At 44.7% G+C, this 27165-nt stretch overlaps 1 protein-coding gene across 7 annotated transcripts in view; it reads right to left on the bottom strand.

The window, feature by feature from the left end:
- Window positions 1–1624: 1624 nt before the first annotated feature.
- The window catches only part of TUBD1 (tubulin delta 1), a 33538-nt gene continuing 7997 nt past the window's right edge, over window positions 1625–27165 (bottom strand). For 2 of the 7 annotated variants that reach the window (XM_054537024.2, XM_054537023.2), the window contains exons 4-10: window positions 23162–23378; window positions 20363–20594; window positions 16809–16973; window positions 10685–10777; window positions 8819–8959; window positions 5894–6077; window positions 1625–2562 (exon numbers count right to left, since the gene is read on the bottom strand). In XM_054537024.2, the coding sequence (XP_054392999.1) occupies window positions 2460–2562; window positions 5894–6077; window positions 8819–8959; window positions 10685–10777; window positions 16809–16973; window positions 20363–20594; window positions 23162–23378 (1135 nt within the window). In that variant the 3' untranslated portion in view covers window positions 1625–2459. The remainder of the gene's footprint in view (window positions 2563–5893; window positions 6078–8818; window positions 8960–10684; window positions 10778–16808; window positions 16974–20362; window positions 20595–23161; window positions 23379–27165) is intronic. The other 5 variants (XM_063718810.1, XM_054537025.2, XM_054537027.2 and 2 more) reach the window with 3 other exon arrangements.

Genomic DNA, 27165 nt, shown 5'->3' with positions numbered 1-27165 from the left:
AGGTAGACAGCCTGAGCCCAGGAGTTTGAGACCAGCCTAGGCAACATGAGGAAACCTAGTCTCTACCAAAAATACAAAAATTAGCTGGGCATGGTGGTGCACACCTATAGTCCCAGTTATTAGTGAGTCTAAGGTGGGAGGATTGCTTGAACCTGGGAGGTTGAGGCTGCAGTGAGCTGAGATCATGCTACTGCACTCTAGCCTGGATGACAGAGCGAGATGCTGTCTCAAAAAAAAAAAAAATATATATATATATATACACACACACACACACACACACACATATGTAATAGGTAACCATACATATCAAATAATGCAGTTGTGGATCGTAAAACAGGGTCAAATAGCATAAGTAAATGGACCCAGAGCTCTGTCTAGTTGGGATTTGTTTCTAATATTCACCTGCTAATGATTCCACGAGTTGCCAAATTAGAAATATACTTGCCCCTATTGGTGCCTCATGAATTTTCTCAAATATCAAATGATTGCAACTTATGACTTTCTTTCAAGTTAACTTCTAGCAAGGTTCCTCAGAATCAGATTAACCCCTGGTGAGATACTCAGTTACAGATCTTCATGAATGCTGGTTTAGTCTGGGAAATTATTTCAGTCTGTGGATCTCTTCAATGCTTAAACAATTACTTTAACTTGTTTTGTAAAAATTATGATCTAATTATTTTTCAAGTATACTTGGGTTAATGAAATGCAGCAGTGGGGTGTGCCTTTTAGCAGCAGAACCGACCACTTTTTACATTCCTTAGAAATAAGATATGGTTCAGTATTTTAAATCATAGCAACAGTTGATAAGAAAAACAGTAAAAAGGTAATCATTTCCATATGGAAAGAAAAAGAAGAACCAGTGAAGCTGTGAACTGTCATTTCTCCATATAAAAGTCACTATTGGTAGATTTGTCAGAAAGGGAAAATGTTCCTATTTGTTTATCATTTTACATTTGTTAATATATTGCATGTGATGTGTTTTATGGAAATACAACGTTCCCTTCAAACTCAGTTGTCAATTTCCAAGCATGTTTTGTCTTGGGTGAAACTCGTATCTTGTGTGTCAGTTTCATCAAGTAACTATATTTCCTTGGTGATAATTTTCTCAACTTAGTGAAAAATTTAGGTGAAAATTCTTACCCCTTTTACTGAAAAGCATATAACCATCATCTGTACCAGCTGAATACCTATAAGTAATTTCATTCCTTTTTTTTTTTTTTTTTTTTTGAGACAGTCTTACTCTGTCACTCAGGCTGGAATGCAGAGACCTCCCAGGCTCAAGTGATCCTCCCACCCAAACCTCCAAAGTAGCTTGGACCACAAGTATATCCCACCACACCCAGCTAATCGTTTTTTTTTTTTTTGTAGACATGGGGGTCTTACTGTATTTCTCAGGCTGGTCTCAAACTCCTGGCCTCAAGTGATCCTCCCACTTTGCCCTCCCAAAGTGTTGGGATTACAGGTGAGCCACCATGCCCAGCCCATTATAAGTAATTTTAAAGCAATAATTGAATAAAATCAATATCTGCTCTGGCATTCCAAGATCCAAAACAAAATCTGAGCCAATTTTCTCATGCCCAAAAAGTTTAAGAAAAGCACACTAAGTACACATTTACCTATTTACTTTTGTACTTAAGCATAAGCATTTATTACCAAAATCCTCATATTTATTTTTAAATAGCTGCTTAGAGTGGAAACTTACCCTGTTACAGAATATTCAAAATACATGTTCACACTGTAGCATTTGACAACATCTCCCTCCTGTGGTTCAAAGCATTCACTTCAAACATGAATATATTAAGTACAGAATTACAATTCCCTAGCTTGAAATTATGCTGTGAAAGTTTGGTTCATGCTTTGTGAGTTGTTTTTGGAGTTGTTTTGGAGTAAAGATTTAGGAACATGTAGACAAAGAGAATATTCTCTTTTCTTGGCTAGTTCCAGAGTCCCAACATTTCAGCAAAGTGTTTCCCCAAAGTTCTTTATAAAAGAACCATTTTTTTTCCTTACAAATGAAATACCAAGTGAATGTTTTCATTGAAAACATGCGATTCTCCATTTAAAAAGTTTTCTTCCTTTTCTGTGGGCATAGTATGCAGAATAGACTCAGCATTCTACGTGGTTACTTTAACAGAATGGAACTTTGAAAACTCTTTTTTTTTTTTTTTTTTTTGAGACGGAGTCTCGCTTTATCGCCCAGGCTGGAGTGCAGTGGCGCGATCTCGGCTCACTGCAAGCTCCGCCTCCTGGGATCACGTCATTCTCCTGCCTGAGCCTCCCGAGTAGCTGGGACTACAGGCGCCTGCCAACACGCCTGGCTAATTTTTTGTATTTTTTAGTAGAGACGGGGTTTCACCGTGTTAGCCAGGATGGAGAACTTTGAAAACTTTACAGAGAAAATAGTATTGAAAATATTTTAGTCCAAAAATGCCTTAAGGTACTTTTCCCATTGTTCAAGATCAGAGATTACAGTAACTGGCAACAACCTGCTCTAATGACGTGAAACTGTCTAAAAAGTCCTCTTCTTCAATTCCAAATTTTGTGTACTGATGAATGTAGGCTCTGGTAGAAAAAAAAACAACAGAAATTACAAAATAAAAAATGTCTGGCAAATGAGTAACTCTTAAACAATAAACAGACCTTTTCTAGCTCATGAACATTTGAAGATCACATAATCGTTCAGAAGTCTTACATTTGCTTTGTTTACTCCAAAGATTAGTGAACTTTTTTTTTTTTGAGACAGAGTCTTGCTCTGTCACCCAGGCTGGAGTACAGTGGCATGATTTTGGCTCACTGCAACCTCCACCTCCCGGGTTCAAGCGATTCTCCTGCCTCAGCCTCCCGAGTACCTGGGACTGCAGGCACATGCCACCACGCCCAGCTAATTTTTGTATTTTTAGTAGAGACGGGGTTCCACCATATTGGCCAGGCTGGTCTTGAACTCCTGACCTCGTGATCCACCCGCCTCAGCCTCCGAAAGTGCTGGGATGACAGACGTGAGCCACCGCACCCAGCCCTTTTTTTTTTTGAAACGGAGTTTCACTGTTGTTGCACAGGCTGGAGTACAATGGCGCGATCTCTACTCACTGCAACCTTCACCTTCTGGGTTCAAGCGATTCGACTGCCTCAGCCTCCCGAGTAGCTGGAATTACAGGAATGCGCCACCACACCCAGCTACTTTTGTATTTTTAGTAGAGACGGGGTTTCTCCATGTTGATCAGGCTGGTCTGGAACTCCCGACCTTAGGTGATCCACCCGCCTCAGCCTCCCAAAGTGCTGGGATTACAGGTGTGAGCCACCACGCCCGGCCTGAACTTTCAAAATTTATGTCAAGCTCCCTGTTTTTTCAGTGTCCAAAAAATTGGCAAACGAGAGGCACCCAGGAAAGAGTAGCATGTTCAGATTTGGCTGTCTACTCAGTGTATATATATAACACCCTATATTCAGTATAAACTCTGAAAAGTGACTGAGAAGTTTCATATAAGCCTTGAAACTAGAAAACACATCAATCCAGTTCTAGGAATGGAGTGAAGCCTCCCAGGTGCTCCCAGGACATTTAATTTGTAGTTGTGCCAGGGTGGTCCCTCTCAATCCCTCCCACCCCACAAATTTTTTTTTTTTTTTTTTTTTTTTGAGACAGGGTTTTGCTCTGTCTCTATCACCCAGGATGGAGTGCAGTGGTGTGATCTCGGCTCACTGTGACCTCCACCTCCTGGGTTGAAGCAATTCTTGTGCCTCAGCCTCCCAAGTAGCTGGGATTACAGGTGTGTACCACCACACCTGGCTAATTTTTGCATTTTTAGTAGAGGTGGGGTTTCACCATGTTGGCCAGGCTGGTCTTGAATTCCTGGCCTCAAGTGATCCACCTGCCTTGGCCTTCCAAAGTGCTGGGGTTACGAGTGTGAGCCACCGCACCTGGCTGCTCCCCGCAAATGTTCTGAGGCACAAAAATCATGTGCAAAAAGAATATCAAGGGCAGACATGAATTAAATTGATATAATAATGGCTGCTACCATTTAATGAGAGTAGGAAGGGAATGACACCAGAAGAGGACAGAGTTCATGGCCCTGTGGAGTGGGTTTTTTTGTTTGTTTGTTTTTGAGACAGAGTCTTGCACTGTTGCCTGGGCTGGAGTGCAGTGGCACCATCTTGGCTTACCACAACCTCCACCTCCCAGGTTCAAGTGATTCTCCTGCCTCAGCCTCCCGAGTAGCTGGGATTACAGGTGCCCGCCACCACGCCCAGCTACTTTTTGTGTTTTTAGTAGAGACGGGGTTTCACCATGTTGGCCAGGCTGGTCTCAAACTCCTGATCTTGTGCTTCGCCCACCTTGGCCTCCCAAAGTGCTGGAATTACAGGTGTGTGCCGCCACGCCCAGCCTGAGTGGGGTTTTATGGAATGGTCACATGCAGGATGGCTGGGCCCTGGGGTATCCGAACTAATGAAAGTTATAGGTGGCTGGGCACAGTGGCTCACGCTGGTAATCCCAGCACCTTGGGAGGCCAAGGCGGGCGGATCATCTGAGGTCAGGAGTTCAAGACCAGCCTGACCAACATGGAGAAACTCCGTCTCTACTAAAAATACAAAATTAGCTGGGTGTAGTGGTGCATGCCTGTAATCCCAGCTACTTGGGAGGCTGAGGCAGGAGAATTGCTTGAACCCGGGAGGCAGAGGTTGCAGTGAGCGGAGATCGTGCCATTGCACTCCAGCCTGGGCAACAACAGCGAAACTCCATCTCAAAAAAAAAAAAGAAAAAGAGAGTTAGAAGCCTTGTCCAGTCATCTGAAGAATTTTGCTTTGACTTAAGTAACTGTGGAAGAGATCAAGACATCTGCTAAAACATGTTAGTATGAAGTAGACATTTCTTAGTATCAAACTGAGTTGAATTTAATCATAATCTTATTGAACATAAGGATCTTCCACTCTCCCAAGGATTTTATGTTTTTTAATTTAATTTAATTTTTTTTTTGAGACGGAGTCTCGCTCTTGTTGCCCAGGCTGGAGTGCAATGGCATAGTCTCGGCTCTCTGCAACCTCCACCTCCTGGGTTCAAGCAATTCTCCTGCCTCAGCCTCCCAAGTAGCTGGGATTACAGGTACCCACCACCATGCCAAGCTAATTTTTGTATTTTTAATAGAGATGCGGTTTCACCCTGTTGGCCAGGCTGGTCTTGAAATCCTGACCTCAGCTGATCTGCTCGCCTCAGCCTCCCAAAGTGCTGGGATTAAAGGTGTGAGCCATCATGCCCGGCTGGATCTTATTTTTGAAAACTATCTTATTGTCCCTGCTTCATAATAAAATTCTACTTTAATAATGTCAAACAATTACTGAGCATTTACTAGCCAGGCACTGTACTAGCTGTTTTACAAGATTATCTTATCTAATCCTCACCAGAAATGTCCTCAGTTAGGACCCACTTATACAGATGAGGCAATGAAGCCTGAAGTCACGTGCCCAAGGCTTCATACCTTCACACCTACAAAGTGGTAACTATGCTTCCTGCAGATCAGACCTCATGCTTACACGCTACAGTATCTGCTTATAGGTTAGAAAGGTTGCAGTGCATGGTGGCTCACGCCTGTAATCCCAGCACTTTGGGATGCTGAGGTGGGCAGATCCCGAGGTCAGAAGTTCGAGACCAGCCTGAGCAACATGGTGAAACCCTGCCTCTACTAAAAATACAAAAATTAGCTGGGTGTGGTGGTGGGTGCCTGTAATCCCAGCTACTTGGGAGCCTGCAGCAGGAGAATCACTTAAACCCGGGAGGCGGAGGTTGCAGTAAGCCAGTGAGCCAAGATCGTGCCACTGCACTCCAGCCTGGGCAACAGAGTGAGACTCTGTCTCAAAAAAAAAAAAAAAAAAAGAAAGGTTTGTAGACTTATTTTATACTTACTTTGAAGCAAACATATTCCATGCCTTCCCAACAATCGTATCAAGTGGTTTTACTAAGAACTGGCTGTTGCTGACCAACACTGCAGACTTCTCATATTTGCTAAAGGCCCGCTGGGTTTTCCACACATTGAAAGCATTAACAGGCTTCAACCAGGAAGTATACAGAGCTGGATCTTTAAATCCCTCTAGAGTAAAAACAAGATAAGCCATCTTTTTATAGCATAAATTAGTAATTGTGAAAACAAATAAACAAACAGATATTTTCTTGTCTATTTCATCAGAGATCTTTTATTTTGCCTTTTAAAACTTGTGATGGCTGGCGCGATGACTTCCAGCAATTTAGGAGATGGAGGAGGATAGATCGCTTGAGCCCAGGAGTTCAAGACCAGCCTGGGCAACACAGTAAAACCCCATTTCTACTAAAAATAAAAAATATTAGCTGTACATGGTGGTGCGCATTCTTCTTAACACTCTTCTGAAAGGTGTGAATTATTACTAATTTTTTTTTTTTGAGACAGCCTGTTGCCCAGGCTGGGGTGCAGTGGCATGATGTTGGCTCACTGCAATCTCTACTTCCTGGGCTCAAGCAATCCTCCCACCTTAGCCTCCTGAGTACCTGGGATTACAGGTGCCCGCCACCATGCCCAGCTAATTTTTGTATTTTTTGTAGAGATGGGGTTTCACCATGTTGGCCAAGCTGGTCTCGAACTCCTGGCCTCAAGTGATCCACCTGTCTCAGCCTCCCAAAGTGCTAGGATTATAGGCATAAGCCACTGCACTGGTCCCTTTTTTTTCTGTACAATGAATATGGATCATTTATTCGAAAGTAATATACTGCTAGTCTTTTTTTGTTTTTTTCTTTTTGAGACAGGATCTTGGTCTGTCACCAGGCTGGTGTGCAGAGGCACTATCACAGCTCACTGCAGCCTTCACCTCCTGCCCTTAAGTGATTCTCCCACCTCAGCCTCCCAAGTAGCTGGGACTACAGGCACACGCCACCATGCCTAATATTTTTATTTTTTGTAGAGACGGGGTCTCACTATGTTGCCCAAACTGGTCTCAAACTTCTGGGCCCAAGCAATCATCCCACCTCTGCCAAAATGCTGGGATTACAGGTGAGAGCCACTGTGCCTGGCCCTATTTTAAATTATTATTTGTTCTTTCTCTAAGGGGCATTACAGGGACTAGATTGTTCAGTTTTCTTTTTTCTTTTTGATAATGGGTCTCACTCTGTCACCCAGGCTGGAGTACAGTGGCACCACCATCACTGGTCACTGCAGCCTCAAACTCCTGGGTTCAAGTGATCCTTCTGCTTCAGTCTCCCTAGTAGCTGGGACTACAGGTGTGCACCACTATACTTGGCTAAAGTTTAAAATTCTTTGTGGAGATGGGGTCTTGTTATGTTGCCCAGGCTGGTTTCGAACTCCTAGCCTCAAGCGATCCTCCTGACTTAGCCTGCCAAAGTGCTGGGATAACATATACGTGCCACTGTGCTGGGCCTTGGTTTTCTTTGCATCACAACAAGAAGTAGCAAACGTGATACTTACTGAAGTCATGATAAAATGAACCTGGAAACTTGCCATAGAAAAACAAAGCTAGTAAGAATAATGCCTGTTCAGCCAGGCGCAGTGGCTCACACCTGTAATCCCAGCACTATGGGAGGCCGAGGCAGGCGGATCACTTGAGGTCTGGAGTTTGAGACCAGCCTGGTCAATATGGTCAAACCCCATCTCTACTAAAAATACAAAAATCAACCAGGCATGGTGGTGCATGCCTATAATCCCAGCTGCTCAGGAGACTGAGGCAGGAGAATCACTTGAACCTGGGAGGCAGAGGTTGCAGTGAGCTGAGATTACACCACTGCACTCCAGCCTGGGTGACAGAGTGAGACTCTGTCTCAAATGCACACAAAAAGAATAATGCTCTTTCAACTTCCTGAAAAATTTGAAACAAAATGCTTGTCACAGATACCACTGGTTGTCCAGCAATTCCTGCTCCTTAGCAATTCCCATTCACCCCTTCTTCCTTAGTATCAATTCCCCTAAACTTTAACTGAACTTGCAGTGAGGTGTGGCACAGAACTCGGTCCCAGTCAATGGGACAGAAATTCAAATGTGATGTGAGACTTTCAGAAAAGGAGGCAAGCCTAGCCGGGCGCAGTGGCTCACGCCTGTAATCCCAACACTTTGGGAGGCTGAGGTGGGCAGATCACCTGAGGTTAAGAGTTTGAGACCAGCCTGGCCAACATGGAGAAACGTCTCTACTAAAAATACAAAAATTAGCCAGACATGCTGGCACATGCTTGTAATCTCAGCTACTCCGGAGGCTGAGGCAGCAGAACTGCTTGAACCCGGGTGGCGGAAGTTGCACTGAGCCTAGATCACACCACTGCACTCCAGCTTGGGCAACAGAGTGAGACCCCGTCTCAAAAAAAAAAACAAAACAAAAAAGGAAAGGAGGCAGGTCCTCCTCTGCTCATTTCTATAAGGAGGCAGCCAGATGGTAAATAAAGTAAGGGTGACAGGGCAGCCAGATGTTCAGAAAACAATTCTTTTTTTTTTTTGTTAATAGAGACAGGGTCTTGCTTTGTTGCCTAGGCTGGAGGGCACTGCCATAATGACGGCTTACTGCAGCCTTGACCTCCTAGGCTCAAGCTATCCTTCTGCCTCAGCCTCCCAAGTAACTGGGACTACATGCGTGTGCCACCACACCCAGCTAAAGGAATTATACTTTTATCTTGTTTAAACCACTTCTATATTGGTGTCTAGTCACATACTAACTGATAACATGGTCAAATTTTGCCACTAAAACACACAGTTATTACTTTCCTTTCTCCAAGAATACAGGGACTTTTTAAAAACCATTTGTACCATATAGCATGTACAGGTGCAAAATGTAAATCTTAATTTTCACCTGAATTTCTTACCCACATCTGCACTTTGCACATCTTTCCCACGAAGAATGACCAAGTTAGCAACGGAAGTGTTAAAATGCAGGTCCTTGTTGAGAGACATTTTACCAAGAGGAGGAAGTCCTGACAAAGGAGGCCGTACATGCCAATCAATACCTACCAAAAGAAAAAAAAGCAAGAGGTTTTATTTTATTTTATTTACTTAGTTTTTTGAGATGGAGTCTCACTCTGTTGCCCAGGCTGGAGTGCAGTGGCATCATCTCGGCTCACTGCAACCTCCGTCTCCCAGGTTCAAGCGATTCTCCTTGAACCTCAGTTCAAGTCTCCCCCAGTAGCTGGGTAGACAGGATCACAGGTGTGTGCCATCACGCCCAGCTAATTCTTTTGTATTTTTAGTAGAGACGGGGTTTCACCATGCTGGCCAGGCTGGTCTCGAACTCCTGACCTCAAATGATCTGCCTGCCTTAGCCTCCCAAAATGCTGGGATTACAGGCGTGAGCCACTGCACCCAGCCCAAAAGCAAGAGATTTTATAAATGGCCTTGAACAAGAGGAGAAAAATAGTCCTGTGGTATCTGTATTTTAGTTTCTTTTTTTGGACAGAGTCTCTCACTTTGTCACCCAGGCTGGAGTGCAGTGGCTATTCACAGGTGTGATCATACCTCACTGCAGCCTCGAACTCCTGGGCTCAAATGATCCTCCCGCCTTATCCTCCGATGTAGCTGGGACTATAGGCATCATTTTTCCTGTTTAAAAGGGAGGGTCTACCAATTCTCCTATGCCTACTCCACTAGACTTTGTTGGGGCAAAAAATTGTACTCAAAGGGCTATACTCAAGAAATCTTAGGATCAGTGTGGTGCGGTGGGTGTAATCCCAGCAGTTTGGTAGGCTGCGCTAGGAGGATCTCTTGAGTCCAGGAGTTCGAGACCAGCCTGGACAAAATAGTGGACTCTGCTTCTTAAAAAAAATACAAAAATTAGTCTGGCATCTGTGGCATGCACCTACAGTCCCAGCTACTTGAGAAACTGAGTGGGGAGAATTGCCTAAGCCCAGGAGGTCGAGGCTACAGTGAGCCGTGATAGTGCCACTGCACTCCAGCCTGGGTGACAGTGTGAGAAATCTCACTTAAGGAGTATAAATCCATGTTGCCTTTGGAGGATAAGATTTTGGACCAATGTGCTAATGGGATGTAACTTTTGGGGGCTTTGGGAAGGGAGGAGTGTACTGTGCATGTGGGAGGACATGACTTAGGGACAGAGCAGAGAATAGTAGTCAGCCTCCAACATGACCCCAATCATCTTTGCTTCCTGGTATTCAAGCCCTTGGGCAGTATGCTCTCACACTGGAGAGGGCTGACCTTAACCAAAAGGATGTTGCAGAAATAACATCACAAAAGGTCACAAAAGGCGTTAACTTCAAGGCCAGGCAAGGTGGCTTACACCTGTAATCCTAGCACTTTGGGAGGCTGAGGCAGGCGGATCACTTGAGGTGAGGAGTTCGAGACCAGCCTGGCCAAAATGGTGAAACCCCATCTCCACTAAAAATACAACAACAACAACAACAAACAAACAAACAAACAAACAATTAGCCGGGCGTGATGGCAGGCGCCTGTAATCTCAGCTACTTGGGAGGCTGAGGCAGGAGAATCGTTTGAACCCAGGAGGCAGAGGCTGCAGTGAGCCAAGATCGTGCCACTGCACTCCACCCTGGGCAACAGAGTGAGACTCCATGTCAAAAAAAAAAAAAAAAAGGCATTAACTTCTGCCTTGCTCCCTCCTGGATCACGTATTCTCCCTAATGGTAGAACATGCAGAAACAGATACTGATGGTGAGAGAAATAGGGTAAATCTTTACGTAGAGGCCAGGCGCGGTGGCTCATACCTGTAATCCCAGCACTTTGAGAGGCTGAGGTGGAAGGATCACTTGAAACCAGGAGTTCAAGACTAGCCTGGGCAACACAGTCAGACCCCACCTCTACAAAAATAAAAGAAATAACAAAATTAGGCCGGGTACAGTGCTTCATGTCTGTAATCCCAGCACTTTGGGAGGCCGAGGTGGGGGATCACGAGTTCAAGAGATAGGGACCATCCTGGCCAACATGGTGAAACCCCGTCTCTACTAAAAATACAAAAATTAGCTGGGCGTGGTGGCACACGCCTGTAGTTCCAGCTACTCAGGAGGCTGAGGCAGGGGAATCACTTGAACCCGGGAGGCGGAGGTTGCAGTCGGCCAATATTGCGCCACTGCCCTCCAACCTGGCGACAGAGTGAGACTCCATCTCAAAAAAAAAAAAAATAAATAAATAAATAAATAAATAACAAAATTAGTCACTTATGGTAGTACACATCTGTAGTCCTAGCTATAGGAAGCTGGAATAGGAGGATCACTTGAGCCCAGGAGTTTGAGGCTGCACTGAGCTATGATTGTGCCACTGCACTCCAGCCTACGTGACAGAGTGAAACCCCATCTCAAAAACAAAACAAAATAAAATCTTCCCACAGAGCAGAGAATACATGAAGAGTTATAAAACTAGATCCTTCAACCTGGTTTGTGCCATATATATATATTTATTCATATACTATTCATACATGTGTATGAAAACATTTATATGTTCAAACTATACAACTGTGAAAAAATGTTGACACCCGGCCAGGCATGGTGGCTCATGCCTATAATCTCAGAACTTTGGAAGGCCAAGGCGGGCGAATCACAAAGTCAGGAGTTCAAGACCAGCCTGGCCAATATGGTGAAACCCCGTCTCTACTAAAAAAATACAAAAATTAGATGGGCATGGTGGTGCGCACCTGCAGTCCCAGCTATTCGGGAGGCTGAGGCAAAAGAATCGCTTCAACTGGGAGGCAGAAGTTGCAGTGAGCCAAGATTGTGCCACTGTACTCCAGCCTGGGTGACAGAGCGAGATTCCGTCCCTCCCCCCCCAAAAAAAAGAAAAAAGGAAAAATGTTGACACCCTAAAAGTTCCACATGGGAACTCAGCAAACTGTGGTTTATTGACCTAAGAGAGCTCAGAGCAGCACGTCTCACATGACTCTAAGGAACATTGTGTTCCTTGTGGTATTAGCAGGTATTGCTCGAAAAACAGGTACTATGGCCAAAAAATTCAGGAAGCACTATTTTTACATGTAAACTTTCTACTTATCTCCAAACCTCTGGCACTATAATCTAAAATCCGTAAGATATTACAAATAAATGTTGAGAAAATCTACTCTCATAGTATAAAAGCCTAACTTAATTTGTGGTATAATATATGCTATTAATACCTAGTAGTGATTTCTAGTTACACACGACAGATTGAGCATATCAGTTTCCTGACACTCTCTCCCCAGATCCTGCTCAATCAATAAAAGGATAAGCATAAACAAGAAAAAAGGGAACAGGAGAGAATATAACAGCAACAAAATTTTGGAAGCTGGAGAGCAAATGGTTACTGACTGCACAACAAGAAAAAGCTAAAAATTTTGCCCACAACTGAGGTCCTGGAAGTAGACCAGACACTTTTCAAAGTGAAAAAAAGGCTGGGCACGGTGGCTTATGTCTGTAATCCCAGCACTTTGGGAATTTGAGGCAGGTGGATCACTTGAGGTCAGGAGTTCGAGACCAGCCTGGCCAACATGATACAACCCTATCTCTACTAAAAATACAAAAATTAGCTAGGTGTGGTGGTACACATTCATACATTGGTAATCCCAGCTACTTGGAAGGCTAAGGTGGGAGGATCACCTGAACCTGGGAGGTGGAGGTTGCAGTGAGCCAAGATGATGCCACTGCATCATCTTGGGCGACAGAGTGTGACTCCATCTCAAAAAAAAAAAAAAAAAATCAAAGTGGAAAAAAACAGGAGGATTAACTAAAAATCTATTTGAGAAGCAGTGAGAGCCCCTTCCCCACTCCCTGCAGTAGGAGGAATGCGCTCTTCCCCCTAGAAGGAGGTTTCTGCTGTGAAAAGGCTAAACCTGGGAGGCTCTGGCCTCAGTGACACCAGGCACAGCCCTGTAGAGAACCTTTGGAAAACCAGGTCACGAAGTAGCAGCTTTCGCAGGAAAGCGTAACAGTCCATGTCTTCCCCGTCCAGCTCTGAAAAGGCTGGCAGCCAGGCTTATCATGCCTTCAGGAAAGAGATGCAGGAGGAAGCAACTGATCAAGAGATAAGATACCCTGAGTATGATATTTGGAAGTCCAGCAATAAAATGGCCAAGCAGATCACCTTACTGTGAAACCCACACAAGTCTGCAATGTCCGTAAGTGTCCATTCAGTGCCCAGAGCAACTAACTCAGCAAATAATTACTGAGCGTTTACTGTTCCAGGCTCCAAAGATGCAACAGTAAACCAAATAGATTAAATAAAGCTTACCTTCTACTGAGATAAACCAAAGACCCACGTCAAGTACTTTCAGAATGCTGGGGACAAAGAGAAAATCCTAAAAGCTTCAAGAGATAACAAAATAGGATTGGGAATCAGAATGACCTGAGACTTCTCAACAGCAACGCTGTAAGTGAGAAGATGACAGACCAATGCCTTCAAAATACTCAGTAAAAAGAAAATGATTCCCAACCTAGAATCCTATCCCTGGCCAAACTATCATTCAAATGCAATGGTAGAACAGAATTATGATATTTATTCTTATTTATTTATTTATTTATGAGACAGGGTCTTGCTCTGTTGCCGAGGCTGGAGTGCAGTGACACGATCTCGGCTCACTGCAACTTCCCTCTGCCTCCCAAGTTCAAGCGATTCTCCTGTCTTAGCCTCCTGAGTAGCTGGGACTACAGGCGCCCGCCACCATGCCTGGCTAATTTTTTGTATTTTTAGTAGAGACGGGGTTTCACCATGTTAGCCAGGATGGTCTCGATCTCCTGACCTCGTGTTCCGCCTGCCTTGGCCTCCCAAAGTGCTGGGATTACAGGTGTGAGCCACCGCACCCGGCCAGAATGAAGATATTTGTAGCCTCAAACACTTTACTTTCCTTGTACTCTTTCTTAGGGAGCTCCTGAAAGGTATGGTCCATCAATATAAGGGAATAAATCAGGAAAGCAGACTTGAAATCTAGGAGGTACAGATATAAATCAGGATGAGGCAAGCAGAGATGCCAGGGCTGGCTGCTTATCAAGCCTAGAGAGCAGTCAGTCCAGAATGGAATGGGAAGATAAAGGCCTTCCAGAAGGATGTCTCTAAGCAGATAATGGAAGTAATTGCTTACCTGATGGGTTTAAACATATTGAGAAAGAATTCTCTTTTTTAATTTTTGAGACAGGGTTTTGCTCTGTTGCCCAGGCTGGAGTGCAGTGGCATGATCATAGCTCATTTTAAACTCAAACCCCTTGGTTCAAGGAATTCTCCTGCCTCACCCTCCCAAGTAGCTAGGACTACAAGTGCATACCACTATGCCCAGCTAATTTTTTTTTTTTTTTTTTTGAGACAGAGTCATGCTCTGTTGCCCAGGCTGGAGAGCAGGGGCATGATCTCGGCTCGCTGCAACCTCTGCCTCCTGGGTTCAAGCGATTCTCCTGCCTCAGCCTCTTGGGTAGCTGGGATTACAAGTGTGTGCCATCACACCTGGCTAATTTTTTGTATTTTTAGTAGAGATGGGGTGTCTACTACCTCCGTGTTAGCCAGGATGGTCTCGATCTCCTGACCTTGTCTGCCTCAGCCTCCCAAAGTGCTGGGATAACAGGCGTGAGCCACCGTGCTGGGCCAGCTAATTTTTTTAAATTATTTTTTTAGAGATGGGGTCTTGCTTTGTTGCTCAAGCTAGTTTTGAACTTCTGGCCTCAAGCGATCCTCCTGCCTTAGCCTCCCAAAGTGCTGAGATTACAGGCATGAGCCACCACATCTAAGAAGGGATTCATTTTTTTACAGAAAAGTTTCAGGGTAAGTTGGTAATAGGTACAGAGAATATCAACTGAATACATATAATGATTAACAACTCCAGGAAGGAAAAATAAATTGTACACACAAAAAAATATAATCTATGTACACAGTACAAGGCTCTACTCTGAATAATATTTACATAGCAAAAGTAATACAAACATTGAAAACTGATCTAACTCCCAAGTATGTTAGAAGGAAGAAGAATGAAGGTAAATGTGTTTGTATGCGTATGTGTGTGAGTGTGCACATATGTGTCAGTATATATATGAATGTGAGAGAGAGAGTGTGTGTGTGTGTGTGTGTGTGTGTGTGTGTAGAGGGGGTGTGAGATGATTCAATTCTCAATTTTCCTTTTTTTTTTGAGATGGAGTTTCACTCTTATCACCCAGGCTGGAATGCAATGGCACTATCTTAGCTCACTGTAACCTCTGCCTCCCAGGTTCAAGCAATTCTCCTGCCTCAGCTTCCCAAGTAGCTGGAATTATAGGCGACTGCCACCACGCCTGGCTAATTTTTTTGCATTTTTTGTAAAGAAGGGGTTTCACCATGTTGGCCAGGCTGGTCTCGAACTCCTGACCTCAGGTGATCCACCCACCTCAACCTCCCAAAGTGCTGGGATTACAGGCGTGAGCTACTGCGCCCAGCTCAATTCTCAATTTTCACACTAGGAATGCAAGAGATAACAATATAAGTAAGACATTTATAACTATGGAGGCAAATTGTAGATGAAATAGCTAAAGACGTTGAAAGTAGTTTCATCTGTGTAATGGGGAGGTGTAGGATTGCTGTTTTTCCTTGTCATAAATTCATACCAGACATTACTTAAGTTTTTTTTTTTTTTTTTTTCCAGAAAGGGTCTCACTCTGTCACCCAGGCTGAAGTGCAGTTGTGTGATCACAGCTCACTGCAGCCTTGACCTCCTGGGCTCAGGTGATCCTCCCACCTCAGCCTCCTAAGTTGCTGGGAATACAGGCCCATGTCACCATGTCCAAATAATTTTTTATATTTCTTATAGAGATGGGGTTTTGCCATGTTGCCCGGACTGGTCTCAAACTCCTGGGCTCAAGCACTTCTCCTGCCTTGGCCTCCCAAAGTGCTAGGATTACAGGTATGAGCCACCATACCTGGCCCATTACTTGACCTTTTAAAAAATTGAGATATAGGCCAGGCGCGGTGGCTCATGCCTGTAATCCCAGCACTTTGGGAGGTTGAGGTAGGTGGATCACAAGGTCAGGAGTTTGAGACCAGCCTGGCCAATATGGTGAAACCTCATCTCTGCTAAATACAAAAAAATTAGCCAGGCATGGTAGCACACACCTGCAATCCCAGCTACTTGGGAGGCTGAGGCAGAAGAAATGCTTGAATCCGGGAGACAGAGGTTGCAATGAGCCAAGATCGCGCCACTGCACTCCAGCCTGGGTGACAGAGTGAGATTCTGTCTCAAAAAAAATAAAAAATAAAAAATAAAAAATTGAGATATAATTGGCTGGGCACAGTGGCTCACTCCTGTAATCCCAGCACTTTGGGAGGCCAAGACGGGTGGATCACGAGGTCAGGAGATCGAGACCATCCTGGCGAACACTGTGAAACCCCGTCTCTACTAAAAATACAAAAAATTAGCTGGGTGTGGTGGCGGGCGCCTGTAGTCTCAGCTACTCGGGAGGCTGAGGCAGGAGAATGGTGTGAACCTGGGAGGTGGAGGTTGCAGTGAGCTGAGATCGCGCCACTGCACTCCAGCCTGGGCAACAGAGCAAGACTCGGTCTCAAAAAAAAAAAAAAATTGAGATATAATTTACATACAGTGCAATGTATGGATTTAAGTATATATTTAAATGAGTTTTGGCTACTTGATTTTTAAAACTATGTTCATTTATTACTTTGATTAAAATAAAATAAAAATTTGAAAAATATCTGGCACTCATTTGAAATGTCTTTTGGTAATGAAACTGTGACGTGATTAAGAAACCCTCCTAGGATGTCCTGGTGAGTTTCTGCCGGAGTTTCTTTAGCCAGAAGAAGGGACCATTATTTAAACTGGTCCAAGCCAGTTTATATTGAGACTCCAGGATGGACATTTTTTCCAGCTTGTGGACTGCATATTTTTGGACTACTCTTTACCTTCTTCCATCTTTGCATTAGAAATGAGCATCTGTCTCAAATGCTTGAGGAGGCCAGCCCAAGTAAATGTGCTGTATGCCAGTGAATTCTCAGACATGTGAGGAATGTTACGAACACTCAGCATCTTGAATTCAGGATGGGGAACTAAATGCTCCATTAAGTCTCCTGTAAAGAAAAAAAAAATCTGAACTAATTTTTTTTTATTCTACATTGTTGCCAATGGTCTATATATAACCATGATTTGAAGGTTTTTCTGGGCCAAATGTTTTTTTCTCTTCTCAGACTAGAATTATTTAATCTTTAATATAAATACAATTTCAGAGACAATGTCTATTACACACCACCTCTTTGCTTCATTTTAGCACCGACTTGAGCATGAGTGAGAAAATACACTTTGCCAAAAAGCAAACTACAATTTAGAAGCTGAATAACTGGAAATGTGAATGAAATATTTAGGTAAACTCCAGGAAAACAAAGTAAACATGAGAACTGATATGCTTTTCTTGTCATTCTATGTTCACTAAATATTGTTATATTCTTTTTTTTTGGGGGGGATGGAGTCTTGTTCTGTTGCCAGGCTGGAGTGCAGTGGTGTGATCTCGGCTCACTGCAACCTCTGCCTCCCACGATCAAGTGATTCCCGTCTCAGCCTCCCGAGTAGCTGAGACTCCAGGCACGTACCACCACGCCCAGCTAACTTTTTGTACTTTAGTAGAGATGAGGTTTCACCATGGTGGCCAGGATGGTCTCAATGCCCTGATCTCATGATCTGCCTGCCTTGGCCTCCCAAAGCACTGGGATTACAGGTGTGAGCCACTGCACCCACCCTACTAAATACTCTTTTAGGAATGTTACTAGATTTTTACATACCGTATCTGGTTAGGTGATAATCAAATCCTGTTAACATGAAAGTTAATATAAGCCAGGCATGGTAGCTCACGCCTGTAATCCCAGCACTTTCGGAGGCCTAGGTGGGCAGATCATGAGGTCAGGAGTTTAAGACCAGCCTGGCCAACATGGTGAAACACAGTTTCTATTAAAAATACAAAAATTAGCCAGGCGTTGTGGCGGGCACCTGTAATCCCAGCTACTTGGGAGGTTGAAGCAGGAGAATCGCTTGAACCCGGCAGGCAGAGGTTGCAGTGCATTGCAATCCAGCCTGGGTGACAAAGCGAGACTCCGTTTCAAAAAAAAAAAAAGTTAACATGAAACTCTATTTGGAAAGAAGACAAGATTAGATATTCCTTAAGATAGGAATGTGCCTATCTTTAGAAACTTGTATTTACAATGAAATAGAATTAAGCAGAAAGGCTAATTTCCTTTACATTTATAGCTGTCTCATATGTTTATAGAAAATACCTTGAGGATAGGGAAAAATATATTACCATAATATGAAACAAACTTTATAACATGGAGTACAAACTCATAACGTACATCCTAAAGAAAAGAACAAATTTTGACACAAACATCCATAAGATGCTACACAGGTGGGCTTGGGCTAATGGAGTGTCCTCTAAATGTAGAATTCTTTTCTGTAAAATACCTAGAGTTGAATTCTATTGCATAGCACAAGTAAATACACAATAGTCAGAAAATAATTCATGAGCACTAAGGCATGAATTCTTTTTTTTTTCTTTTTAGACAGTGTTTTGTTCTGTTGTCCAGACTGATGTGCAGTGGCACAATCAAAGCTCCGCAACCTTGAACTCCCAGGCTTAAGCGATAGCCCCACTTCAGCTTCCCTAGTAGCTGAGATTACAGGTGCGCACCACCATGCCTAACTGTTGTTGTTTTTTTTTGAGATGGAGTTTCGCTCTTATTGCTCAGGCTGGAGTGCAATGGCGTGACCTCGGCTCACTGCAACCTCTGCCTCCCAGGTTCAAGCAATTCTCCTGCCTCAGCCTCCCAAGTAGCTGGGATTAAAGGCATGTGCCACCATGCCTGGCTAATTTTGTATTTTTTTTTAGTAGAGACAGGGTTTTGCCATGTTAGTTAGGCTGGTCTCGAACTCCCAACCTCAGGTGATCTGCCCGTCTTGGCCTCCCAAAGTGCTGGGATTACAGGCATGAGCCACCACACCCGGCCACTTTTCAAATTCTTAGTAGAGATGAGGTCTTGCTATGCTGCCCAGGCTGGCTTTGAACTCCTGGCCTCAAGCGATCTTCCCACCCTGGCCTCCTAAAGCACTGGGATTACAGAAGTGAGCCATGGTGCCCGGCCAATGCATGAATCATTAATTGTTGCAATCTGTTCTCCCTTCCAGCTTTCTTGTTCAGCTACTCTTACCTTAACCATTCTTTTTTTTTCTTCTTTTTTTTTAAATGGAGTCTTGCTATCACCCAGGCAGGAGTGCAGTGGTGCAATCTCAGCTGACTGCAACCTCCGCCTCCCAGGTTCAAGCAATTCTCCTGCCTGTCTTCTGAGTAGCTGGGATTACAGGTACCCACCACCACGCCTGGCTACTTTTTGTATTTTCTGTAGAGCTGGGGTTTCACCATATTGGCCAGGCTGGTCTCAAACTTCTGACCTCAGGTGATCCACCCTCCTCAGCCTCCCAACGTGCTGGGATACAGGTGTGAGCCACCACGCCTGGCCACCTTAACCATTCTTAAACCTCCTTGAGACCTTAATCCATGGAGCACCTGCCTTTCAATCAATCAGTCTTCCTCTTTCTGGCAAAATTCCATTCTTGGGCCAACCCCACTCCTCACCTTCTCTGTCAGAGCACAACTACGGAAAGTCATGCCACATGGCAGACTTGGATCTCTTTGAATTCCCAATCACCAAACACAATGCTGACGCCCACATTGACAACTCTGGATGAGATGGGAAACCTCAGGAAGGTTCTGAAAAGGGGAGCAACAGGATCTGACTTATGCTTTTAAAAACTGCAAAGCCAGAGTTCAGTCTGGCTGCTGTACTTAAGAAAAGGCTAGGGCCAGGTGCGGTGGCTCACGCCTGTAATCCTAACACATTGGGAGGCCGAGGCGGGTGGATCATTTGAGGTCAGGAATTCGAGACCAGCCTGGCCAACATGGTGAAACTCCGTCTCTACTAAAAATACAAAAATCAGCTGGGCATGGTAGCACATGCCTGTAGTGTAGTGTAGTCCCAGCTACTCAGGAGGCTGAGATAGGAAAACTGCTTGAACCCAGGAGGCGGAGGTTGCAGTGAGTCAAGATCGCACCACTGCACTCCAGCCTGGGCAACAGAATGAGACTCTGTCTCAAAAAAAAAAAAAGTCATTGACTTGTACACTTTAAATGGGTGAACTGCATGTTAGATGAGTTACATCTCAACATGATTTCTATTAAAAAAAGAAAAAAACAGAGAGAAAGAATCCTGAAGAAGAGCAGTGGATACCCAATGCCCTTTGGCAACTTCTCAAAGTTTTTCAATAAGACAGTTCAGAGAACTAGCAGATGTGAAGAAAGGGTTTTGAGATGAGCAAGACTTAAGTGTATCTTCAGGCAGAGGAGGAGACAGAAAGAATAAACTTTGAAGCTTTCAGAACATAAGGCTTTCCTATAATCAACGTATAGAGGGACAAATACCTAGTGGATTTCGTCTGTAGTGAAATGAGCTTTCTGCAGAATAAGTAGGCTGGAACACACTTCCCAGCTGATGTGCGAGGACTTGATTGATATCACTAAAGGAGATCTGCTTGATATTCATCAGTTTTGCACAGATCTTATGGACGGCATCATTCTCATGAACAAGGAGGGCGTCTGAAGATCGGTACAAGTGAGAAAGTGTCAAAATGGAGTTGTAGTTTTGAACAATAACCTGGAGAGGAAAAGGTCAGAAAAAAGAAAGGTAGGAGAGAATAATGGTTAAGATTACAGATTCTCAAGGCATCCTGGCAGGGTTCAAATCCGGGCTCTGTCACTTTCTAAATGTATGACCTTGGACAAGTTTTTTAATCTCTCTATGCTCAGTTTCCTTTTTTTTTTTTTTTTTTTTTTGAGATAGAGACACTCTGTCGCCCAGGCTGGAGTACAGTGGCACCATCTCTGCTCACTGCAACCTCGGCCTCCCAGTTTGAGATTCTTGTGTCTCAGCCCCCTGAGCAGCTGGAATTACAGGCTTGTGCCACCATGCCCAGCTAATTTTTGTGTTTTTAGTAGAGACAGGGTTTCACCATGTTGGCCAGGCTGGTCTCAAACTCCTGGCTTCAAGTGATCCACCCGCCTTGTCCTCCTAAAGTGCTGGGATTATAGGCATCAGCCACCGTGCCCAGCCAGTTTCCTCATTTGTAATGGCTTCCTAGAACTGTAGCGATTAATGATATAATGCAAGTTAAACACTTAGAACAATGCCTTGTATGGGCACAACAAAAATTGGCCATTATTATCATACTTATTTCCTATAGTGACTTGTCTCACCTGATTTGTTTCTTCAGCTAGGTTGATCAACAGGAAATTGGCTTATATAGAAATTTTCAAGCTGGGTGCGGTGGCTCATGCCTGTAATCCCAGCACTTTGGGAGGCTGAGGTGGGTGGATCACCTGATGTTGAGAGTTCAAGACCAGCCTGACCAACATGGAAAAACCCCGCCTCTACTAAAAATACAAAATTAGCCAAGCATGGTGGCGCATGCCTGTAATCCCAGCTACCCGGGAGGCTGATGCAGGAGAATCACTTGAACCCGGGAGGCGGAGGTTGCGGTGAGCCAAAATCGTGCCATTGCACTCCAGCCTGGACAACAAGAGCAAAACTCTGTCTCAAAAAAAAAAAAAGAAAAAGAAAAAAGAAATCTTCTCCCAATGGAAAGAAATAAAAATTACTTGAGGGTGGCAATGGCACCATGAATCCCAACATGAGGTCAAGGTGTCTGCTTTATATACTGGAGTGAAAGAGACATTCTCAGGAATCAGTTCCTGAGAGAAGAAGCATAATCATCTTCTCTGACTTTTTTTTTGAGATAGAGTCTCGCTCTGTGGCCCAGGCTGGAGTGCAGTGACATGATCTAGGCTCAGTGCAACCTCTGCTTCACAGGTTCAAGTGATTCTCCTGCCTCAGCCTCCCGAGTAGCTGGGACAACAGGCAGGAGCCAAAACACCTGGCTAATTTTTATATTTTTAGTAGAGACGGGGTTTCGCCATGTTGGCCAGGCTGGTCTTGAACTCTTGGCCTCAAGTGATTTGCCCATCTCAGCCTCCCAAAGTGCTGGGATTACAGACATGAGCCCCAATCGCCTGGCCATTCTCTGAAAAAAAAAATTTTTTTTTTAAGACAGGAGTCTTGCTCTTGTTGCCCAGGCTGGAGTGTAGTGGCTTGAGCTCGGCTCACTGGAACCTCTGCCTTCCGGGTTCAAGAGATTCTCCTGCCTCAGCCTCCGGGTACCTGGGACTACAGGTGTGTGCCACCACACCCAGCTAATAATTGTATTTCTAGTAGAGATGGTGTTTCTCCATGTTGGCCAGGGTGATCTCGAACTTCTGACCTCAGGTGATCCATCCGCCTTGGCCTCCCAAAGTGCTGGGATTACAGGTGTGAGCCACTGCGCCCAGCCATCTCTTAAAAAAATTTTTTTTTGAGATGGAGTCTCGCTCTGTCACCAGGCTGGAGTGTAGTGGCAGGATATCAGCTCACTGCAGCCTCTGCCTCCCAAGTTCAAGCGAATCTCCTGCCTCAACCTCCTGAGTAGCTGAGACTACAGGCCGGCGCCACCACGCCCAGCTAATTTTTGTATTTTTAGTAGAGACGGGGTTTCACCATGTTGGCCAGGATGGTCTCGATCTCTTGACCTCATCATCTGCCCACCTTGGCCTCCCAAAGTGCTGGGATTACAGGCGTGAGCCACTGCACCCGGCCTCTCTGAAATTTTTAAAAGCAAGGATACCTCATCTGTTTGGACAAGTTTAAGGGAAGATATATATATACCATATATAATATGGTACTCATATTAAATAACCATTCTGGAAGCCATAACTTAACATTTCCAATGAAAGGGTGAGAGCAATCTTTATTTTTATTTATTTATTTTTTTGAGACGGAGTCTCGCTCTATTGCCCAGGCTGGAGTACAGTGGTGCGATCTCGGCTCACTGCAAGCTCCACCTCCCGGGTTCACACTATTCTCCTGCCTCAGCCTCCTGAGTAGCTGGGACTACAGGTGCCCACCACCACGCCCGGCTAATTTTTTGTATTTTTAGTAGAGATGGGGTTTCACCATGTTAGCCAGGATGGTCTCGATATCCTGACCTCGCAATCCGCCCGCCTTGGCCTCCCAAAGTGCTGGGATTACAGGCGTGAGCCACCGCGCCTGGCCAGTGAGAGCAATCTTTTACCCACATTTATTTCTATTGCAAAGAACATAAAACATAAACTTTTCAATTAACATGTCCATACCTCACCAGTTCCATAAGGCCAAATAATGTGATTCATTTTCAATGAGTTTGGGTACTGATCTTGTAAATTCTGTGTAACGAAAGCTCCTAATCCTGATCCTGTGCCCCCAGCCATACTCATTATGATGAAAAAACCACTGAAAGAGTCACATTTCTCCACTTCCTTCCGGATTAGGCTCATTATAGATTCTTCATGCCTGGGTCCATGAACAGAGTAACTATGCAATGGCAAAAGAAACAAACACAAACACTTTTCAATTTAACCACAGATATGTAATGCAGAGAGAAAGATACAGGATAGAGAGGTTTTTTCAAAACTACGGAAGTGAAGGAACTCTCATGAAAGGTACAGGTACCCTGACTGACAAAATTTTAAATACATAAGTTGAATATATTTAACCCACTTATGCCTAGTGTTCCATTATTAGAACGCTAAGCATGTGGGAGTTATTTATATCCTATTGCTCAAGGTCATTGCTAAGGTCAGATTTTTCACTCATGCAAAAATTTAAAAAATGGCAACCTCTGGCATAAACGGGTTAACAGGCGAACAAGACTGCTAACAGAGGGAATTTACAGAGTATATAGAAAGTTCTCTTTATTTTTGAGGTTTTAATCAGATACTTTTAATATTCGGGGTTTTCATAGCTGTACTTATTTTGGGGGTACATGTGATATTTGGATATGTGTATACATGTGTAATGATCAAATCAGGGTAAATGGGATATCTATCACCTCAAACATTTATTTTTTCTATGTGTTGGGAACATTACAATTCTTCTCTTTAAGCTATTTTTTTTTCTCTGAGACAGAGTTTCAATCTTGTCACCGGGGTTGGAGTACAATGGCGCGATCTCGGCTCACTCCCCCTCCCGGGTTCAAGAGATTCTCCTGTCTCAGCCTCCTGAGTAGCTGGGATTACAGGTGCCCGAACCACACCAGGCTAATTTTTGTAGTTTTAGTAGAGACGGGGTTTCACCATGTTGGCCAGGCTGGTCTCAAACTCCTGAACTCAGGTGATCAGCCTGCCTCAACCTCCCAAAGTGCTAAGATTACAGGTGTGAGCCACTGCGCCTGGCCACTTTTACTGTTTTGATATATACAATAAATTATTGCTAACTATAATTTCCTAACTGTATTATTGAATACTAGAGTGTATTCCTTCTATCTAACTGTATTTTTGTACCCATTAGCAACATTTTTTTTTTTTTGAAACAAGGTCTCACTATGCTGCCCAGGCTGGTTGTGAACTCCTGGCCTCAAGCAATTCTCCTGCCTCAGTCTCCCAAAAGTGCTGGAATTACAGGCATGAGCCACGGAGCCCAGTGAGCAACTTCTTTTAATCTTCCTCCAAAAGCTCTCTTTTGTAGGCTATTCATTTTCTCCTTTTTTATTTTTTTGTTTTTGTTTTTGTGTTTTTTGAGACGGAGTCTCGCTCCGTCGCCCAGGCTGGGGTGCAGTGGCACCATTTCGGCTCACTGCAACCACCTCCGCCTCCTAGGTTCAGGCGATTCTCCCACCTCAGTCTCCCGAGTAGCTGGGATTACAGATGCGCGCCACCACACCCGGCTAATTTTTGTATTTTTAGTACAGACAGGGTTTCACCATGTTGGCCAGGCTGGTTTCAAACTCCTGACCTCAAGTGATCTGCCCACTTCAGCCTCCCAAAGTGTTGGGATTACAGGTATTAGCCATGGCACCTGGCACCCCCCATCCCACGTCTTATTTCCTTTTTGAGTTAGGGTCTTACTCCGTCACCCAGGCCGGAGCGAAATGTGAAGTGCAGTGGCAAAATCACAGCTCACTGTAGCCTTGCCTTGACCTCTCAGGCTCAAAAAATTATCCCATCTCAGCCTCTCAAGTATCTAGAACTACAAGAGCATGCAACCTTCCCTGGCTAATTTCTTTTTTTTTTTTTTTTTTTTGAGATGCAGACACGCCCTGTTGTCCAGGCTGGAGTGCTGTGGTATGATCTCTACTCACTGCAACCTCTGCCACTTGGGTTCAAGTGATTCTCCTGCCTTAGCTTCCCGAGTAGCTGGGGCCACAGGCACAGGCCACCACGCCCAGCTAATTTTTGTATTTTTAGTAGAGACAGGGTTCCACCATGTTGGCCAGGCTGGTCTCAAAGTCCTGACCTCAAGTGATCTGCCCTCCTCGGCCTCTCAAACTGCTGGATTACAGGCGAGAGTCACCATACCCAGCCGCCCGGCTAATTTCTTTTTTCTTTTTTTTGAGGCAGAGTCTCACTCTGTTGCCCAAGCTGGAGTGCCGTGGCACGATCTCGGCTCACTGCAACCTCTGCCTCCCAGGTTCAAGTGATTCTTCTGCCTCAGCCTCCCAAGGAGCTAAGGCCACAGGCACAGGCCACCACACCCATTTAATTTTTTATTTTTTTATTTTTTGAGATGGAGTTTTGTTCTTGTTGCCCAGGCTGCAGTGCAATGGTGTGACCTTGGCTCACTGCAACCTCTGCCTCCTGGGTTCAAGCGATTCTCCTGCCTCAGCCTCCCGAGTAGCTGGGATGGCAGCCATCACCACGTCCAGCTAATTTTTTCTATTTTTTAGTACAGACAGGGTTTTACCATGTTGGCCAGGCTGGTCTCAAATTCCTTTCCTCAGATGATCTGCCCACCTCGGCCTCTCGCAAAGTGCTGGGATGACAGGCGTGAGCCACTGCAACAGGCCTAATTTTTGTATTTTTAGTAGAGATGGGGTTTCATCATGTTGGCCAGGCTGGTCTCAAACTCCTGACCTCAAGTGATCCACCTTGGCCTCCCAAAGTGTTGGGATTACAGGCGTGAGCCACTGTGCCTGGCCTTACCTGGCTAATTTCTTTTTAAAATTTTTTCGTAGCGACAGGGTCTCCCTTTGTCGCCTAGAGTGGACTTGAACTCCTGGGCTCAAGCGATCCTCCTGCCTTGGCCTCCCAAATTGCTGGGATCACAGGCGTGAGCAGTGGCCATTCCTTTACCTGGGGCTTTCGATACCAGATAATTCTACAAGTTTATGATACAGTATAATATTTAATATTCCTAACAACAGTCCTGAAACAGTGGTTCTCAAACTGTGCTGCTCATGGCTGGGCGTGGTGGCTCATGCCTGTAATCCTAGCACTTTGGGAGGCAGAGGCAGGTGGATCACTTGAAGTTAGGAGTTTGAGAGCAGCCTGGCCAACGTAGTGAAATCCAGTATCTACTAAAAATACAAAAATTAGCCGGGCGTGGTGGCAAGTGCCTGCAGTCCTAGCTAGTCGGGAGGCTGAGGCAGGAGAATCACTTGAACCCGGGAGGCAGAGGTTGCAGTGAGCCGAAATTGCACCACTGCACTCCAACCTGGGCAACAGAGCGAGACTCTTGTCTAAAAAAAAAAAAAAAAATTTGCTGCACATTAAAGTCACCTAGGGACCTTTAAAAAATCCCAACATCAGGCCAGGCGCGGTGACTCATGCCTGTAATCCCAGCACTTTGGGAGGCTGAGGCGGGTGGATCACCTGAGGTCAAGAGTTCCAGACTAGCCTGGCCAAACTGGTGAAACTCCATCTCTACTAAAAAATACAAAAATTAGCTGGGCATGGTGGCAGGCACCTGTAATCCCAGCTACTCGGGAAGCTGAGGCAGGAGAATCACTTGAACCTGGGAGGCAGAAGTTGCAGTGAGCTGAGATCGCGCCACTGCACTCTAGCCTGGGCAACAGAGCAAGACTCCGTCTCAAAAAAAAAAAATCCCAACATGAGGCCGGGCGCAGTGGCTCATACTTGTAATCTCAGCACTTTGGGAGGCTGAGGCAGGTGGATCACTGGAGGCCAGGAGTTCCAGACCAGTCTGGGTAACATGGTGAATCCTTGTCTCTAGTAAAAAAAAATACAAAACTTAGCTGGGCATAGTGGCCCATGCTTGTAGTCTCAGTTACTCAGAAGGCTGAGGCAGGATAATTGCTTGAACCCAGGAGATGGAGGTTGCACTGAGTCGAGATCATGCCACTGCACTCCAGCCTGGGTGACAG

This window comes from Pongo abelii, chromosome 19 (genome assembly GCF_028885655.2).
Source record: "Pongo abelii isolate AG06213 chromosome 19, NHGRI_mPonAbe1-v2.0_pri, whole genome shotgun sequence".
Taxonomy (NCBI): Eukaryota; Metazoa; Chordata; class Mammalia; order Primates; family Hominidae; genus Pongo; species Pongo abelii.
The sequence above is the reverse complement of the archived record's forward strand: the minus strand, read 5'-3'. Positions and strand labels throughout refer to the sequence as shown.